Here is a 17198-nt window from a genome sequence, read left to right as displayed (position 1 = left end):
TCCTATATGCTACATGTTAGCATGCCAACTTTAGCATTTAGCTAAAAGCAGCGCAGCGCAACTGGGGAAGAATCAAGCCCTGATAGCAAAGGTACTGCATTTAAATACTTTTGTCACACAACTAGATAAACTATACGCAAGAGTACTCCTGCACCACAAAGATAGATAGACAAGACAAAAATAAACACAATGTTTGTACTATGTATACAGTATATTATGATAGGACATTCAAACGTGTATACAGCATGAATATAAAATATTAAATACATATGACATGTTGGTTGGTTGGTTGATATGTATGTATATATATATGTGTATGTATATATATATATATATATATATATCATAGAAGGTAAGTGAATGAAGAATATATAAAATAAGGATGTGAAAGATATGTAAAACATAGAGGATTTATGAATGTAAGATATATAAGTTATTAACCAACAATAAACAATGAATCCCATAGTTTGCATGTAAGCACTCCAACCTTAACATCTATGTATTTGTTTACGTGTTATTGTTACGCAAGTAAATAAAGGAAAAATAGAGATGAATATAATTCAGACTAACTCAGTAAACACATTTTTTTGTGTGCGTGTTATCATCTGTTTATTCCCTTCTAATTAGGTTAGTTTGTGAAGTGTGACACATATCTTTGGTTATTTCATCTCTCCCTCTGGTATCTCTGTCACACCTCTGTTTACTCTTTGTCGTCCTTTGCGACAAAAGAAAAACAAAAACAGTTTCTCTTGACTGAACAGTAGATGACAGATCAGACCATGAACAATGCATGCGAGAATACAAAACGTACAAACATAACTTTTTGTCAAAGGTTTGAGAGTTAAGTTAAACTAAAAAATTTAATTTGTTTACTGTGTCTAAGCTTCTGGTTGTGACATACTCGTGTTCAACGGAGACACCTAGCGGCCGAAATGTGTCAAAGCAGATAATTAGTTTGTAGACGTGATGGAGATTAACGCAAGAAGACAAATAGGGGAGATAACAAAGAGCGCACACAGCAGAGTTTCATTTATCTTTATTTATTTTCATCACGCTACAGGCTGAGAGAAATTACAGAGTTTAATGGAGACAAATTTGCAGGTCTACGCAGGAAAGAAAATAAAAGTCCTGTTCCACTCTTATCCATTTTGCTTTTGTAAATTTTGATTAGAAGAATAAAGAGAGTTGAAATAAAAAATGAACGATGATTCAAAAACGGGAGACATTTCTGATGAGCCATCAGCAGTTGCGGTTTCATGGTCTAATAGGGGATCGGTCCGTAGTAGGCGGTGTAGGCGGCGATGATGCCCTCCGTGTCCATCATGTCCTCACAGGCCAGGTTGGCCTCACACACTTCTCTCAGGCTGAGTGGAGGCAAAACAGTGATGGTTATTCATTCATTATTCCAGATGATACGGTCCTGATGCCTTCACGATAACTTTCTGCATCTAATACTAACTTGGTTGTATGGAGAACCCAAAGTGCCAAAATTAAAAATAAATAAATAACTGACTAAATAATTTTATATAACATTACATGCACCAAAAATAAAATGAACATGTAATCTAAGCATTAGTCGATCTATAAAACATCACATTAAGGCATTTTTTATTGATAGATTTTTTCCATTTCCTTTTTCCATTTATTTGTACATTTTTGTAATATTATGCAAATGTTATTACAAAAAAATGTCATGAGTTCAACCTTTTTTTATATATACATGTATTGGAACACCAGAACTTTGTTAGATAAAAACATAGTGATTGTGCATGTTTCTCTGCAGCTGCTTTACTTCATAGAGGATGAAAAAGTAGAAAAAAGACATGAAATACCTCTCGAGCTGTGTCAGGGATAACTGTCCAGCAGCTCTCTTCTGCCTCACAACGCTGGAGGCCTGCTCTCTCTCCGCAAACAACCCTGCACACCATGCACAAATGTATCATGCATCATGCATATTAGTTCTGGTTGACAAAATTACTGCAAATTCATGAAGAAAATGTGCAAATTGAGGTTATTATCAATTATATAAATGCAGCAAAACAAAAATCAAACTTTAAATGCAGCTACAGAAGGTTTTTAGAAAAGGTAAATAACTTTCTATATTTCACAGATATTTCACAGTGATGAGATTATACTGCTGAATTGTTTGTTTACCGTCCTGAGAAGGGTGGTCACTGGCAGGCTGGACATCAGTGGCTGCAACTGTTAAACAAGACGGGAAAACACATGATTTGACAGGATGACTTTTTAGATGTTATTATTTTCAGTCCAGTTCAGTAATTACTTTTTTTAAAAAAAAAACTATAATCTGGATTTTCAAACTCTGGTTGATAAAATAAATAAATAAACAAAATAAAAAAAAAGTTTTCAACTTCTGCACTATTTTAATTCCATACAATGCCTTCCTTCAGATTTCCTTTTTTTAAAAAAAACATACAAAACACACATTTAGGTTTCTTTTACTACACTTATTCTGCAGGAAATGATGCAAATTAGCACTCTTTATTAGATAATATAACCTCAGGTGGACATCTATTAGTTAAACTCTAATTGTCAACTTCAAATAACTAGAAATCCCCACTTCAGGCTTTATCAAACTTTGTATTCTATATGTATTCTGAATGAATTTACAGAATCACATTGCTCATGCTTTGGTGTAACATTTTTCTTCCTAAAAAATGACAAATTTTGATATTTTTAAGTTTACAGAAAGATAAACTAAAAGATCCAAGATCAATTATAAAAATCTAGATGTGTCATTATGTTAATAAAATAAACAAACAAACAGGATGTATGTGCAAAATATAAAATTTTGCACATTTAAACACATTTATTTGTTTATTTATCTACATCTTCACCTGCAGCTTTTCTATCATATACTGCTACATAGATCTTACCCGAAGTCAGGCAGATGACGGCCAGGGAGCAGAGGAGCAGGACGACCAAAGTCTTCATCTTTCAGCTTCTTTTATCGGACACCAAGTATGATTTCAGCAGCTCTTTGCTTCTTTTCTTTCTTTCTTTCTCCTCTCCTATATCCTATATATACATGGATGCACACTCGGTTTATAGATGCTGTGACATGGGTGTGTGATTGGTCAGGGCATCGTGTGTCACACACCCACACGGACGCAGAAATACACACCTACGCGATAAGTCATGTATGCAGAAAGAAAATATATGTCAGGACACACTCTCGCAAGCAAACACACTCATTAAAGACTGCATGGGCATCACAGTTTCTTATTCTCCTTCATAAAACAGAACATTTTTGCCTTAAACATGAAAGAAAAGTAGAAACCAAATGCTTAAAAACCCTAAAATGAAACATTTATAGTCATATAACTCGTTTTAATTGCATTACTTTTTTTTATGGGTACATAACATTCACTGCAACCGTCAACTGGCGGCCACTAGAGGTCAGAGTTTCACAACGCGGCCGCACATTTTTACACTTGGGTCACTAAGTGCAGGAGGGAGAGAAAAGCATGTAAACTCACCGAGGAGGAAAAACCGCTCTCCCACAGTATGAGACATGATTTTAATCCAAGGGTTTTCTCTTTTATTGCAAACCGCAGTGATTTCCTACATGCGGAGGGCAACATTTAGAAAGCCCGTTTGTTTGAAGAGTCACAGGGAGATATTTTTACCGCAACAAGCCTGGCTTTCTTGCTTGTTTCATTGGCAAGAAAGGGGAGGCTATATTCGGAAGAGTGGACCATTTAATTTTAATTAAAATGCAGCCTTCCGCCGTTTTAATGTTCGATCACTTTGAAAATATCTTTACTGGATTATTAGTAGCTACTGTACAGAGCGTTTCCAAAACCGAGACTTTTGTTGAATTTATGATATGAAAATGTCTTTTGTTGTCTGCCTCTGACTGGATATTTAGGTTCTGGACTGGTCCTCACTGTAAAGCGCGGGGTGTAATTTCACTGTCTGGGTCAACACTGGTGCCTTTCGTCCCGTTTCAGGGGCAGACTTCAAGGATTCAACCTCAGGACACGTCTAATTGTGTACATTTGCGGCGACGTGGAAAAACAAACCCGGAGTGTCCTTTCAGGCCTGTGGCGAGCTGACATCCGCCATGTCCTGACTCGTCTTTGTCTCTTTCTGCAGATACGAATGTGCAGAGACACCAGATCTGAAGTGTGCATACTGAAATCAGGAGTGATATATACGTCTCTCAACAAGCCGGAAGCTGTTCTCAACCAATTTTGTGCCACTTTAAACTCCAATGGGATTTAAATCAGATTAGGATTTTACATTAAACACATGTGATGAACTTCCATTCATCTCAGATTCATATATCAATATCTATTTCCTTTTTAAAGGCCCGACCTGATGGGTCGTTAGAAATTACGTACCAAGATTAACTGATCTCAACTTTGAGGAGACACACCGCAGCTAACGACACGGACATACGACGCTAACACAAACTTCCCCAAATATTTACACCAAGTAAACACATTTAATGGTTTTTTTCCACCCGACCACCAAATTCACCAAGTTGATAGCTGGGCCACGGAGCGTTAAGTGAACCCAGATGGAGCGGCGCCATCGTCAGCCATATTTTATTCTGTTTTATTTTCAATTAGAGAGCAGTGATTACAGATCACTGTTTCAATCCAGATCCTGCACCATCCGCTGGCAAATTGTTTTATAATGTAGATTGATTGCTTGCAATAAACTCTATTGTTACAAGTTTCGCCAAAAAGCCTTTTCCCCTCTTGATTTGTAGTTTTCTTCTTCTCTCTCCAACTAATCTCCTCACAATCTCTTGGAAGGGAAATTTAAGATAGCAACGTTGGAGTAATCTCAGATTTGCAGACCTTTGCAGATTTGTTAATTGGCCCATTAACCAGATACAGTGAACCAACCTGGACAAAAGCAGTCGTCACCAAGATGTCTGCTGGTAATAAAAAAAAAAAAAACAAACTTAAAAGTTGAGCGAATGAGTTATGCGATGCAAACACAAAGTTTCCCCAAAACATTTACAGCAAGAATAAAGCAAGGAAGCACCATTTACGTATTTTTTCCTATGTTTAACTCGGAGCGTTGAGTGAACCCAGATGGAGCGGCGCCATCGTTGACGATACTTTCTTTCTTTCCAACTAGGAAGAAGAGCTAGCTACGTCCATACACTAGAAATATTATTACATTTAGATTCATTCACTAAAGATCCTGCAACGTCCACTAGCAAACTGGTTTATAACGCTGATGAGGATTAAGGTCTTAGATTAAAAGAGATGCTATAAACATGTGGACGAGAGACGATCAAATCTTAAAGAAACTGAGCCATGCAATGTTGGACTATTATCAGATCTGAGGAAATGCTATAGACCTTTTTCCATGGCGGACATCTAGTCTTGACAGACTAGGTACAACACAAGCGTATGAATGATGGTTCAGGAACCAAGATGTCTGTTGGGAAAAACTGAGGAAGAATTGGAGCGACCTATGTTTAAGTCTACCATGTTGATGACTTGGAGTGTTGAGTGAACCCAGATGCAGCGGCACCATTGTTGATTTTTTTTTTCTGAATAAAGACAAAGAGCTAGCTATGTCCATACCACTGAGTGTACATACTATGGACAAACCCATCGTGACGTCAACCATTGGATTCTAAACCTTGAAAATGAAGCCCAAAGTGGGCGGAGCACGCGGTCGCCATGTTGGATGAGCTTTACTTTGCCCATATTGTACATGGTGTCGGGGGTCGTGTTGGAGGTTAAGACCCGCCCACCCAACTCTCTGCTACCTGTTAGCTCAGGCTACCACCTGTCACTCAAAGCAACCCTTAAATTATGCTGTAAAGTCGGGCTTTTTGACAAAAACTGCAACCTTTTGTTCTCTTAAACGGGCTTCATTGCTCATCCAATAGCAAACTGCTTTATGATGTGGATGAGGATTAAGGTTTTAGATTAGAGAGATGTGATGTGAAACTACTAGCTGTTACTAGTGGTTGCACTTCTTGAAACATTTCTACCGCTTCACCATCGTTTGGCAACACACAAAAAAACCCTGTTTACCCCGGAGGACACTTCTACCTCCACTGAACCAAGAACACCAAGAACATAGTAAAGGACGGCTCACACTCTGACCACTGATGTCTCTCTTACCGTCTGGCAGGGGACAAATAGACTCAAAACTTGTTTCTACCCCTGGACCATCAGGCTTATCAACCAGAGAGACTAGATCTACATGTTTACTGTGAAATGGTGCTACTTTAAAGTTATTCATTATTTATGTCTCTTATTTATGTTTCTGTCGTCTAGCTCCAACTAGATGCGCACCGCAAATTTCGTTGCACATCTTTTTTTGGCGACGACAACAAAGGCATTCTGGTCCCTATCCACAAAGGCGTTTCCCCCCTTAGTTTTCTGTACAACTAATCTTCTCTCATATGTATCTGGCGACTCTGAGGGATCTTGAAGGAATTCATCGAGTTGTAGCAACGTTGGTGGACATCTTCTTTCTCATAGACCACAGGTCTTCAATACACATCAACGTGAATTCAACATATTTTATAAATGGAGGCGGAAGACGTTATCTGTCAGTCCGCACTTCACTCATTCACCAATACAGGTGACAAAAGGCTACATTTAGCTACAACAGTCTATTTTCTCTGCTATGTGTAGCCAAGTGACAAGATGAAAACACCAGACGTTTAACACCGTCTACGACTATTTGGTGAAACTTTGGTGAAAAGTCCAAAAACTAGTATTTGAACCCACAAGACAAAAAATCAAACATTATATATACAAGATAAACCCCAATAAAGTGGATTTTTATTTTTTTTTTATTTCTCTCAAAGCAAATGCATCAATCACTGACAGCAGTGCTGCTTTGGATAAGTAGTTGGATAAGAAACTGTTAGTGGATAGTGAAAAAACGGTTCATTCAAGCTGATCCCATAGAGCTCATAAATGCTGGGAAGGTGTGATAATAGCAGACGAAAAGCCATCCTGAGATTACACAAGAGATGAGCCGTGAAGCTCCACACGGATATATAACGGCGGGGGGGTCTGAGCCACGCTGGGTGCCTCTGGAATTCATAAAATCACCTCCAGAGGGGGGGCACAAAAACTACAACATAAATTATATATAAAGCTACTGATACGTGGATTAAAGGACCAGGTTGATAAATGATGCGTTTGCATTCGAGCTTAGTTTCTGCGAGTCACGGCTGGCCTTTGGGGTTGAGTCTGGGACCCGAAGTATCTGTCAAAGGCATACTGAGAGCCGTGGCGATAGGCGTAGATGCGGCAGGGAGAGTAGTCCTCACAGATCTCTGCACGTGCCTCCGCCGGAGACTTCAGTTTCCTGGATGAGGAGGAGCAGACGGTGGATGAAAACACGTCTTCTTTTTGTTGCATTTCTTTTCTTTTTCTTAATTTCAAGCATTTGTTTTCAAACACATGCGGACGTTTAAAAGTCCAATTAGACTTAATATGCTGCAGTATCATGTGTGCATTTTTTTCTGTGGGGTGGTGGGGATGTCGGGGGGGTTTGTGGTTTTCTGATAAAGCGAGAGTTATGTGCTCCGCTGGCAAGTTTGTGGTTGCTTTACCTCCTGATGTACTGGGTCGAGCCTCTGTTTGGCGGCCGGATGAACGAGTGGGCCCGGTTTGGAGGCACAAACAAATCTGCAACCACAGAAATTTACTCGAACCCATAAAAATAAATTGAAAAAATGCTTGACTCAGGCATGCCCATCGTGCAGCCGGTCAGGTGAAACAACGCATGTTATCGCTTTCCTTTTTTCAGATAATAGCAAGATTATTAACATATTAGGGTAAGATATTATTAATCATGAAGACACATTAAAAACACCACTGAGCTGCTGGTGAAACAGCCTGTGGGAGGGTTAGTTAGTGATGAGGTTTTACTCTGAACAAGCCGAACATTCGTTAGAACTGCATGCATGTTTTTCCAGGAAACGATGGACAACGTTTAATCACCTTCTTCGGACTCTGTGCTTTCATTAGACTCTACGAGGAAAAACATGAAATCGGGGTTAATCATAAATGAAGGATAAAACGCCATATATTGCAGGTTATGAATGAGTAACGGAGCGTGGGACGCCTGGGGAGGATCTGAGTACCGTAGCAGAGACAGAGAGAGATGGCGGTGCAGACTGCCAGAAACCGGAGAAGGCTCCTCATCCTCGAGCTTGTTTGTATGCCTGTCTGCTGGAAGAGAAGAAGAAGAGAGAGAGAGAGAGAGAGAGAGAGAGACGGGGCTCAGTGAGTCATGTCAAAACTAAAGTAAGACAAAAAGAGGAAAAAAAAAGAGAAGCGGAGGGAGAGATTGATCTTTGAATTTGAGGGCAAAACAGATGAAGAAGTTTTTTATATCTATGCATGAAGCAGCCACATCAACAGCCGATATACACTCTGTACATGAAGCAAAAACAAATTAAAGATGCATATACACACATATATACATACATATATATATATATGTACAATCCAGACCTCAGTTTGTAGGGAACAGCTGTGGCTGAAAAAAGCTGTCTAACTACCAAATGATTGAGGGTTAGGGTTAGGGTTGGGTTGGGAATGAGGTTAGGGTTGGGGTTGGGGTTAGGATTAGGGTTGGGGGTCACCCAGATCATATTCAGAACCAGAGCTAAAACAAAGATGACTTTTCTTAAAGACGTTTCGTACAAGTGGCTTCTTCAGCTCTAGATATCTGGTGAAAGGTTTTAGGTTCTCATTAGGAAACGTGTGGGCGGTGCACGTTTGAAACTCACTCGGCTAAGGTCTGTTAATGACCCCACCTTTTCAAAGGAGGAGGAAAGTCAGATTAACCTGGGTGGCGTCCTCTTGGAGAAGGACCCGAGTCTTAAGCGGGGGGACCACCCACCGACCTAATAAATCTAATGAATACCTGAACTCCACATTATGAAACGTCTTCACACACAGTCACACACGATATGTTCTCTACGTACATCTGTTCGACCCACACGTGGACTCAATGCACATGCACGAGTGCCCCGAGTTAAGGTGTGCGACACCTGTGCAAACACCAGCACCAGATGTCTGAGCACCTCAACGGTGACAGAGACGTTTTACTTCAGCGTGCCTGCTCTCCAGAAAAGCTTTCACCCCCAAACCCCAACCACCACCCCCCACTCCGTTCCTGTCGTCTTCTGTTTGTGGGATTTGGACGGGATTCTGTTTCTCCTTTTTAAACGTCAATGGCAGCTTTCATTTCACATAAACACACATGCAACTCCCTGACACATTCGCACTGGTGACGTCCAACCCCTCGGGCGTAGTTTGGCTTTCAGGAAGAGGAACGAGAGCCCGGGGCCTCAAGTTCAGAAAGCAGCTTCCAAAGAGGTTGGCAGGGCCGGCTAGACCGCTGTGTTTCTGTGTGTGTGTGTGTGTGTGTGTGTGTGTGTGTGTGTGTGTGTGTTGTGTGTGTGTGTGTGTGTGTGTGTGTGTGTCAGGTGCTGACAACGATGTCTACAAAGTTTTATGACCGTCTGAGTCTCAGTGGGGGTCCTAGTGGGTTCACAGCTTTCTTCCTCGCAAGCATCCCACTGGAAAAAGCCACTGGCATGATAAGTAGTCAGCATAAAGAATAAAATCACTATTATAGGATGTGGATTAAGCAGCATTAAGCTAAAAAAAAAAAAAGAGTAAACAATTAACAGCAAGCTAATAAAGAGCAACTTCCCCTTGTTTAACAACTTTCCCCCTTCAAGATTATTATTTGAATGAATGTTCTTACCGTGAAAGATAGTTCTGAAGTTTTGGTAAAATCTCCCGAGGAATATTTCCTAATTCCTCACTGCAAAGCTTTTATACTCATCTTTCATCCCCCCCCCCACCCATCTTCATGTTCTACCCACTGACTCCCTCCCCTCACCTCCTTTTAGCCCTCGCCCCTCTCTCCTCCCTTCTCGCACTATCAGCCCTCTTTTCCACCATTTAATCAGGTATTAGCTCACTCTCTCCCCCTCCGAACACCCACGCCTCAGCCGAAAAAAAAAATAAAAAAAATACCAGAGTAAAGGGCTCGAAGGAACGGAGGAAAAACAAGACCGACGTAAACAGAGAGGAGGAAAGGCTGGCACAGAGACGACTAACCTGCCACATTGCAGGTACATGATGATATTCGCTGCTGTTTGCAAGCACGGCAGCAGGATATGAAAGGAGAATCCGCCATTCAAAACACAACATAGACAAATATGTCTCAGAGGGCATGGCAAACATGGCCTCACTTTAAACAACCCCACTGGCACATTAATATGATATTATACAGTGTATAACGAAATTTCAGATAATCTCCTTTTTAGTGCAAAAACGTATTATTCGCAAGAGAACAAAAATGTAAACATGTATTGCACAAGGTTAAAAAACAGTAGACAGAATAGCAGCATCAGTGTAGATAGAAGTCTGTTAATCTTATTAACATTTAATTGCAGAGTTGTCTCTCCTCAGTCAATAAAAGCTGCTGCGTTAGTAGATAATGAAAGACAACATAAAGTGAAACAGAGCTGTCACCATGTAAATGTGTGCTCATGGTACGGAGGAACAATACTGCTAAAAACGTATATAAGTGAATGACACAGTGGATAAATTAAAGACACAAAAAATGGTATTAAGTTTACATTTTACTCATTAAGGGATTCTGTTTTAGAAGTATTTGCAGATGTATTTTCAGTTTTGGTCTTCCATGTGTATCAGAAACTTGGCATGTCTTTATCTGCTTAATGTTGAGTTACACGAACACAAAATTATCAAAATTAGCTAAATTTATTGTTTATTTAATACCTAGAAGTGTAAATTGGTTGCGGTGGTTAAAACAAACTGTGCTGGGTTGTTACAAAGAGGTTTCGGGTGGAAATGCGGTTTTATATATGACAATCCATTCATTAGACAAACATCTCAAGGCTGCTGTTGACATTTTTGGCACTTTGACGGTTCACTTCGCATTTCTTTATGTGCCAAACGTTACATTACAGTCATTTATTAAATGTTTATTTAGTGCTTAGAAATGTAAACTGGTTGAGGTGATTAAAACAAGACAACTGGGTTGTTATGAAAGGAGTTTCAGCGGAAATGTGTCTTTAATCATAATTAATGGAAGATTTGGTTTTAAATTGATAATTCATTTGATAGAGAAACATCTACAGACTACTGCTGCCATACAAGAAAATGGAATTTTGGCATTTTAAGGAATTCAGTTTTAAATGTATTTGCAGATATGTTTATTAGTTTTGATTTGGGCAGTTTTGTAGCTCCATACGTATTATAAATTTATCATGTTCATTTATTAAATTTTAAATTTAGTATCTAGAAGTTAAATTGGTTGAGGAAATTAAGACAAACTTTGTGGGGTTGTTACGAAGGGGATTTAGGTTAATTAATGGAGGATGTGGTTTTACTTTGACAGCCCATTCTAAGAGTTGTTAAGATCAACTCTTGCATTTTTGTCATGCAACGCGGAACCATTTTTGTAATTACTGCAGATGCATTTATTTCAAATCGACTCAAGTCATTCAGTTGCGATTTTGGCTATTTTTTTCTTCCATACATATCCAAAATACTTTACTTATCAGGTCTTTATCTGTACAACATGATAGAGAAGTTCAGTGGTATTGACTTAGGGGGAGTTTGAACTCACCAGAGACATTAGCTTGAATAAAATATGATTAATAAAAAAATGTTTTGTAGTAATGAGGCATCGAAGGTTATAAAGACCTTATACCAGATATAAACTTTTTAAAAAATTTAAAGAACTCGATTTCAGATCCGGGATTCACATAAGGTCATGTTAAAAAGAAGAGTCCATATGGACGCCGCCCTCTTGTGACGTGCGCAACCTTGACGTCGGAAATTTTTCTGATAATGTCCACCAGTGCCCTTTCTTCCTAATTTCATAGCATGTCTGAAGAAAAGCTTGATAAATCACGACAGTCTAATCCTTTCGTTATGGTTTGTATTTCGCTAGCTCGCAGACAGTTGCCAAACAGCTGTGTTTGCAAACATTTTTAGCACATGACGGTCCCATGTTGGAACCACTGGTTAGTTCCATTTGAAGGTTGCATAAACTCCAAGGACTAACATATTTAATGCAGCGGCAGCTAATTGATTTACAGCGTGTCATAATAAAAACACATCATTTCTAAAGTTACCTGAGCTCAAAACAAACTCAAATACTCATGCACTTCATCTGTGAAGCTTTCAGAGCGCCAACATTAAAGTCAACGGCGTAGTCACACAGAACAGTGTCCCTATGGTGTGCATCTGAGAGTTATGTAATACCACCTTACATCTGACTCAGCCAGAACACTGTGTGAACACTGTGAGCAGACCCTCGCCAACGGTAAACAAACCAGAATAGGAGCCTAGTGTGTGCCAGGAATCAGGGAAAACTCAGACAAAAAGATAAACAGTAAGACAGACATAAAGATGGAGATAAACCACGGACACAGAGGCACAGATAAGAGAGAAGCCTGAGAAAGAGAAAAAAAAGCAAACAGATGGTTCACAGAGAGCAAAGGCACATGTTGAGGTCTGGATGTTTTTTGGCGCTGCAGTCGCAAGAAATGTTCAGTGATGTGGTTGCATCAGGTTGTTAGCTCTGGCTGCGCCACAGTTCAGTTCTCCAGCGCAGATATTAAATGTCACACTTTCCACGGGTATCTGACACCGACATCGATTTTATGGACGTAGCAAGGATTAGTGAGTTAAGCACTTTGTTCCTAAACTAAAGAGAGAAACATGAGGAGAGGAAGAGCAGAATAATCAAAAGAGCTGGGGAGGCACGGAAAGAAATATTCACCCATGTTCTCCCAATGGTCCCTCCCAATATTGTGTAAGTCTACCTTGTGCCTCCAAAGCAGTTGTGACTCATATCAACATGGACCTTCTGATGGTGTCTGGCAACAGGATGTTGTTAGTGGGGGTCTTTGGGTCCATTGTGTTGAAGGGAGGGGCCTCTGTGGATCTCGCTTGTTCCAGGGAGAGTATGTTTGGGGTTTACTACAAGCTTGATTGATGTCTCTAGTGTTGAGTGACCAACAGTTTTGGTCTAATTTATCCATTCATGACGGTGTGGGAGTGAGTTTTTGTCAGAGGTTGCTATAGCTCAATCGATGCTCCACAATTAGCCAGAGTTTTGGTGGAGTCAGGCACTGCCAAGATGGCGGCGACCACTGCCAACCGCACTGAGCTTCAAAAATCGCTCTTCAGGAAACCAATGGGCGGCTGGAATGCCTGAATAATGTCTACAGTCATTTATAGTGGGTAGAAGCTGCATCTTTGGGGCTTATTGGGAATTTTCTACAATGTTTTGTGGTTAACGTTAATCAAGCTACTTAGAAAGCGGTGGGAGTGAGTTTTTGTCAGAGGTTACTATAGCTCCATCGATTGCTCCACATTTCGCCAGAAATTTGGTAGAGTCAGGCACTGCCAAGATGGCGGCGACCACTGCCAACCACACTGAGCTTCAAAAATCGCTCTTCAGAAAACCAATGGGTGGCTCCAACTCTACAGTCATTTATAGTGGGTAGAAGCTGCATCTTTGGAGCTTATTGTTTTTTGGTTAATGTTAATCAAGCTACTTAGAAAGCGCTAGCGTTAGCTGACGTCTATGATAAACTGTGTGTAAAAGCAATGGAGCTCCGCCCCTCACTTCTCCCAAGCTCCTCCCTCTTCTCCAAATACAGCCAATCCTTTCTCCAAAAAAGAGAAACACCAATGGCACTAACGCCAAACTCTTGGGCTTCAAAATGGTCGTCCACAAACCAATTGTGGCTACGTCCATTTTCATACTGGTCACTAAAACTAAATATCAAGCTGTGGAGAAATCTTATGAATGCACACCAGAGAGCCAGAATCGTGTTTTTGCAGGAAGTAAGCGGTGCCAGGGACTCCAGATAACTGACAAATGAGAAACAGAAAGACGCAATAAACAGGAGGAGAGTTAGCCGGCAGGGCTGTGCGTGATGACTAATGCAGGCTCAGCTGCACGGTACATCTCCACTTTAAATGATGATAGCAGCGATTAAAGGTCATTTCAAGGAAAAGGGACAGATGGAATATGACCTTAGAGGAGGGAAAACTACTGGACTGTTGATTCTGACCATGAGATAGCGAGAGACGGTCTGCACAGGAAGAGGGTGGAAGGAGGTGGAATGGAAAGAAAGAATGAGCATTTGGCAGAGGGGAACTGACAGAAATGATGCAGATGTGGAAAAAATTAAGGAAATAGCATGCACTCCGTAATGAGGTCAAGGCTGAGAATGAGTAAACTGTCCAAATAATGTCTACAAAAACACATCTTCTAACCAGTTTGTGCAGGCTTGTGTTTCCCCTCCGCGGGTGAGCAGGTGTACCTCAGGCTGCACTGTGGCTCTGTGGGTAAGAGTCAAAAGAAGACAGACAAACACAAACTGGTCAACAACTTCAACCCAGAAAAAGGACTCGCCATCGTGACCTCTTAACTGGCACAAGTTTTCCTGCTATGTTTAGTCCGTGTGACCTTAATGGCTATTGCAGCGATTTACGTTCTGTTTGGAAACAGTGAGTGACTCAGACAGAGTCCATGAAAACATGGAGTGATGTAAGCTGGTACTGTACGTGGGATGGTAGACTGGATGAAGGACAGACATTACTCAGGACCGTCCACCTCTGATCGCCCCGTTGTCCTGCGGCTGTGAGTTCTACCACATGAACGTCAACAAAACTTCACACAGATTTATGGATGTTGCACAACACTGACACCCTGCATATCCCCACACATCATCAAGTCACTTTTATTTTGTGAATTATTGATATGTGCGGTATTTTGGTCTGCACAGAGTATTTCTTTCTTTCTTTTTTTGCTCGATTTTTCAAGCGATTGCATCAAGTCTGGCTTATTCCTCACACTCAGACAGTGTAGTTCAGTGTGCACATGGATCATGTAGCGCTGGTTTTAACGGGCCACACCTCACGTCTCCACTAACATGCCCTGCCCGTATATGCAGACATATTGAAGAAATCCCCCCATTTTTTCTTGAGTACAAAAAAATAAAAAAATCATTAATAAAACATTTTCCAGATGGCATTGAGTCAAACTTGGGTTTGGGAATGTGGAACTGCAGGCCTTATACAGAAAGGAGGATCATTGAAAACACTAGCCCACTGTTCATAAATTGGAAACAGAAGGCACTGGTGAATAAACTAATCTGCACATCTGAAAATTTTTCACTTGTTTTCCAGTTTTTATTCCTGTTATGCTGCCATCGTGGGAAATGAACTCCAGTTGTACAATTTTACTAGCATTCTGTAGTACAGTAATAGCTAATTCTTAACGTTTCCTTTTAAAAAAAAAAAAAAAAAAATGTAGTAATCAGGATTGTTATGTTTTTGATCATCATTTTGCCTCCACTTTTATTAGATATAAAACCGCCACTTCATAATTTCAGATCTTTGTACAACCCTGTTAGCTTAGCCTAGCATAAAGAATGGAATCTTGCAGCTAACATAACTCTTTTAAATGGTTATATGAGCTGCTGTAAAATTCACACATGAGCTTATGTGCTAAGTCCTTCCTGGTGGTTACTAGGAATCACACTACCCCTTGTTTTTGGTCTTTATGCTATGCTAAGCTAGTCTATTGCTAATTACGTTAGACTGCAGAGTTGATCTAACTTTTGGTAGAGACCTTTACTGGAGTTTGTGCAGGAAATCTTGCTACGTATTCCCAGTGTTCCATATGCTATGCTATGCTATGCTATGCTAAGCTAAGCTAAGGTAACCATCTGCTGGAGCTGTAAAACTAATCACTAGATATACCTTGTGAGGCAGCTGGATTCTCTGTCAATTTATCTTCTTTGCCTTCAATACGTATGTGCGTATTGAAGTTGTATACTGGCAGCTATAGGCATGTTTAAGGTATGATGACAGCCTTTAAGTCCCCGTTCAGCCCTGGTATTAACGTTGAGTCCTGAGTGGCTGGACTGTAAATATCCAACTCGAATCCGTCTCTGTTTGTTGTGCGTGCGCTCTGACAATAAACTATGGCTATTTATTTATCTCCGCCATGACATTGCTGAATTTTCTACAAAAGACGGATTATAACATCAACGCCGAATGCTTCCATGTGCAGAGTAATGTTGCTGTGTGTCGTTTTACAGCAGCAAAAGAAAAATCCCTGACTTAACTCCATCTGACCATGCAGCATACATCAACATAATTAACCATTTTTGTTCTTACTCACGATCGGTAATTTACTTTTCCGATCCTTCAAAAGTCACAATAACAATACGTGTTTAACAGGATAATTACCCACAGTACTCTGTTAGTAGATATTTTTGTTTGTCAGTTCTTGTTTGTGTTCAAGAAGAAGTGCCTATCTTGTGGGACATAGCATGCCATCTTTCAAAGGTCCTCAGGTTGTGGCTTGTTGTGTTTCGCCCAAGATGTGTCGATATTTCATTCAATCACTTCCAAACAGTCTACAAGTATGACTTTCTAGATGGTTTTATGAAAAAAAAACAAAAAACAAAACAAAAAAAGCATCTGGCAGATTAGGTTATCTCCGGATTTCCCATAAATCCAAGCTTAATTTTCTTAAATTCCTTTTCGATATAGAATAATTGGTGTAAATAACTCCAATGGTTATTGCGTAGAGATGAATTTGGATTGCCAGTCCCTCTCTATATTTCGGGTTAGACCTCACATCTCAAACCACAAACAACTCCGAGTCTCATCATCCCTCTCTCCAAACACTCATCGCTCTGAGAGAAATCCTGTTTATTCAGCAGCAAATCCTCAAACTGTCAAGCTGAGTGCTGCTGATGGGAATAAGAGAGACAGCCGGGTGAGTCCTGTCAAACAACTTGTGGTGTCTCACCTCATTCCCTTCATCTCCTGTAATCTCTCGCCCCTGAAGCCAACCTGTCATTACAGAGACATGGTTTAAGTACACATAATTTCAATTAGGAAATAGTTTGCCTTGATACGAGAGCTCAGCTTCAGGTTGAGTCCTGCATAGTTTTGCCTTTAATCTTCTGTGAGCGGCACGTTTCACAAGCGTTAAAATGAAACAAACGGAACAGATGCCAACGTAGCATATGCGTACATATTTTAAACATAATACTGGAATAAAACATCAGAAAATTCAGCTTTTGAAAAGGATTTATGATATGTTTTGGTGCATACTCTCCGCCATCTTTGTTTTTTGTCACT

General features: G+C 40.2%; 2 protein-coding genes across 4 annotated transcripts; both read right to left on the bottom strand.

Moving 5' to 3' along the window:
- Positions 1 to 1019: 1019 nt before the first annotated feature.
- LOC124998389 (bone gamma-carboxyglutamate (gla) protein) lies at positions 1020 to 3058 on the bottom strand. Its single transcript, XM_047572752.1, has 4 exons — positions 2898 to 3058; positions 2155 to 2202; positions 1833 to 1917; positions 1020 to 1364 (listed from the first exon to the last, which is right to left on the bottom strand). Exons 1-4 carry the CDS (start codon positions 2953 to 2955, stop codon positions 1262 to 1264), a joined length of 294 nt encoding a protein of 97 aa, XP_047428708.1. The 5' UTR covers positions 2956 to 3058; the 3' UTR covers positions 1020 to 1261.
- Positions 3059 to 6784: 3726 nt separating this feature from the next.
- Positions 6785 to 9807, bottom strand: LOC124998388 (matrix Gla protein). 3 transcript variants are annotated; one of them, XM_047572750.1, is made up of 5 exons: positions 9745 to 9807; positions 8108 to 8195; positions 7965 to 7994; positions 7574 to 7649; positions 6785 to 7326 (listed from the first exon to the last, which is right to left on the bottom strand). In XM_047572750.1, the coding sequence occupies exons 2-5, from the start codon at positions 8166 to 8168 to the stop codon at positions 7170 to 7172; spliced, it is 324 nt and encodes a 107-aa protein (XP_047428706.1). In that variant the 5' UTR covers positions 8169 to 8195; positions 9745 to 9807; the 3' UTR covers positions 6785 to 7169. The 3 variants fall into 3 exon arrangements, with proteins under 3 accessions (XP_047428706.1, XP_047428705.1, XP_047428707.1); XM_047572749.1 differs by having other exon boundaries at positions 8108 to 8192; positions 9745 to 9800; XM_047572751.1 differs by lacking the exon at positions 7965 to 7994 and having other exon boundaries at positions 9745 to 9802.
- Positions 9808 to 17198: the final 7391 nt, after the last annotated feature.

This window comes from Mugil cephalus, chromosome 20, assembly GCF_022458985.1.
Source record: "Mugil cephalus isolate CIBA_MC_2020 chromosome 20, CIBA_Mcephalus_1.1, whole genome shotgun sequence".
NCBI lineage: Eukaryota > Metazoa > Chordata > Actinopteri > Mugiliformes > Mugilidae > Mugil > Mugil cephalus.
The sequence above is the reverse complement of the archived record's forward strand: the minus strand, read 5'-3'. Positions and strand labels throughout refer to the sequence as shown.

Bases quoted from the DNA above. Each gene is read 5' to 3' on its own strand.
- LOC124998389 (XM_047572752.1), bottom strand. From the start codon at position 2,955: ATGAAGACTTTGGTCGTCCTGCTCCTCTGCTCCCTGGCCGTCATCTGC. The intron at 2,203-2,897 runs GTAAGATCTATG...CTTGTTTAACAG, and splicing joins CGTCATCTGCCTGACTTCGG to TTGCAGCCACTGATGTCCAG. The intron at 1,365-1,832 runs GTATTTCATGTC...GCCTCCACTCAG, and splicing joins TCCCTGACACAGCTCGAGAG to CCTGAGAGAAGTGTGTGAGG.
- LOC124998388 (XM_047572750.1), bottom strand. From the start codon at position 8,168: ATGAGGAGCCTTCTCCGGTTTCTGGCAGTCTGCACCGCCATCTCTCTC. The intron at 7,650-7,964 runs GTGATTAAACGT...CTGTGGTTGCAG, and splicing joins AAGCACAGAGTCCGAAGAAG to ATTTGTTTGTGCCTCCAAAC. The intron at 7,327-7,573 runs GTAAAGCAACCA...CTCCTCATCCAG, and splicing joins TCGACCCAGTACATCAGGAG to GAAACTGAAGTCTCCGGCGG.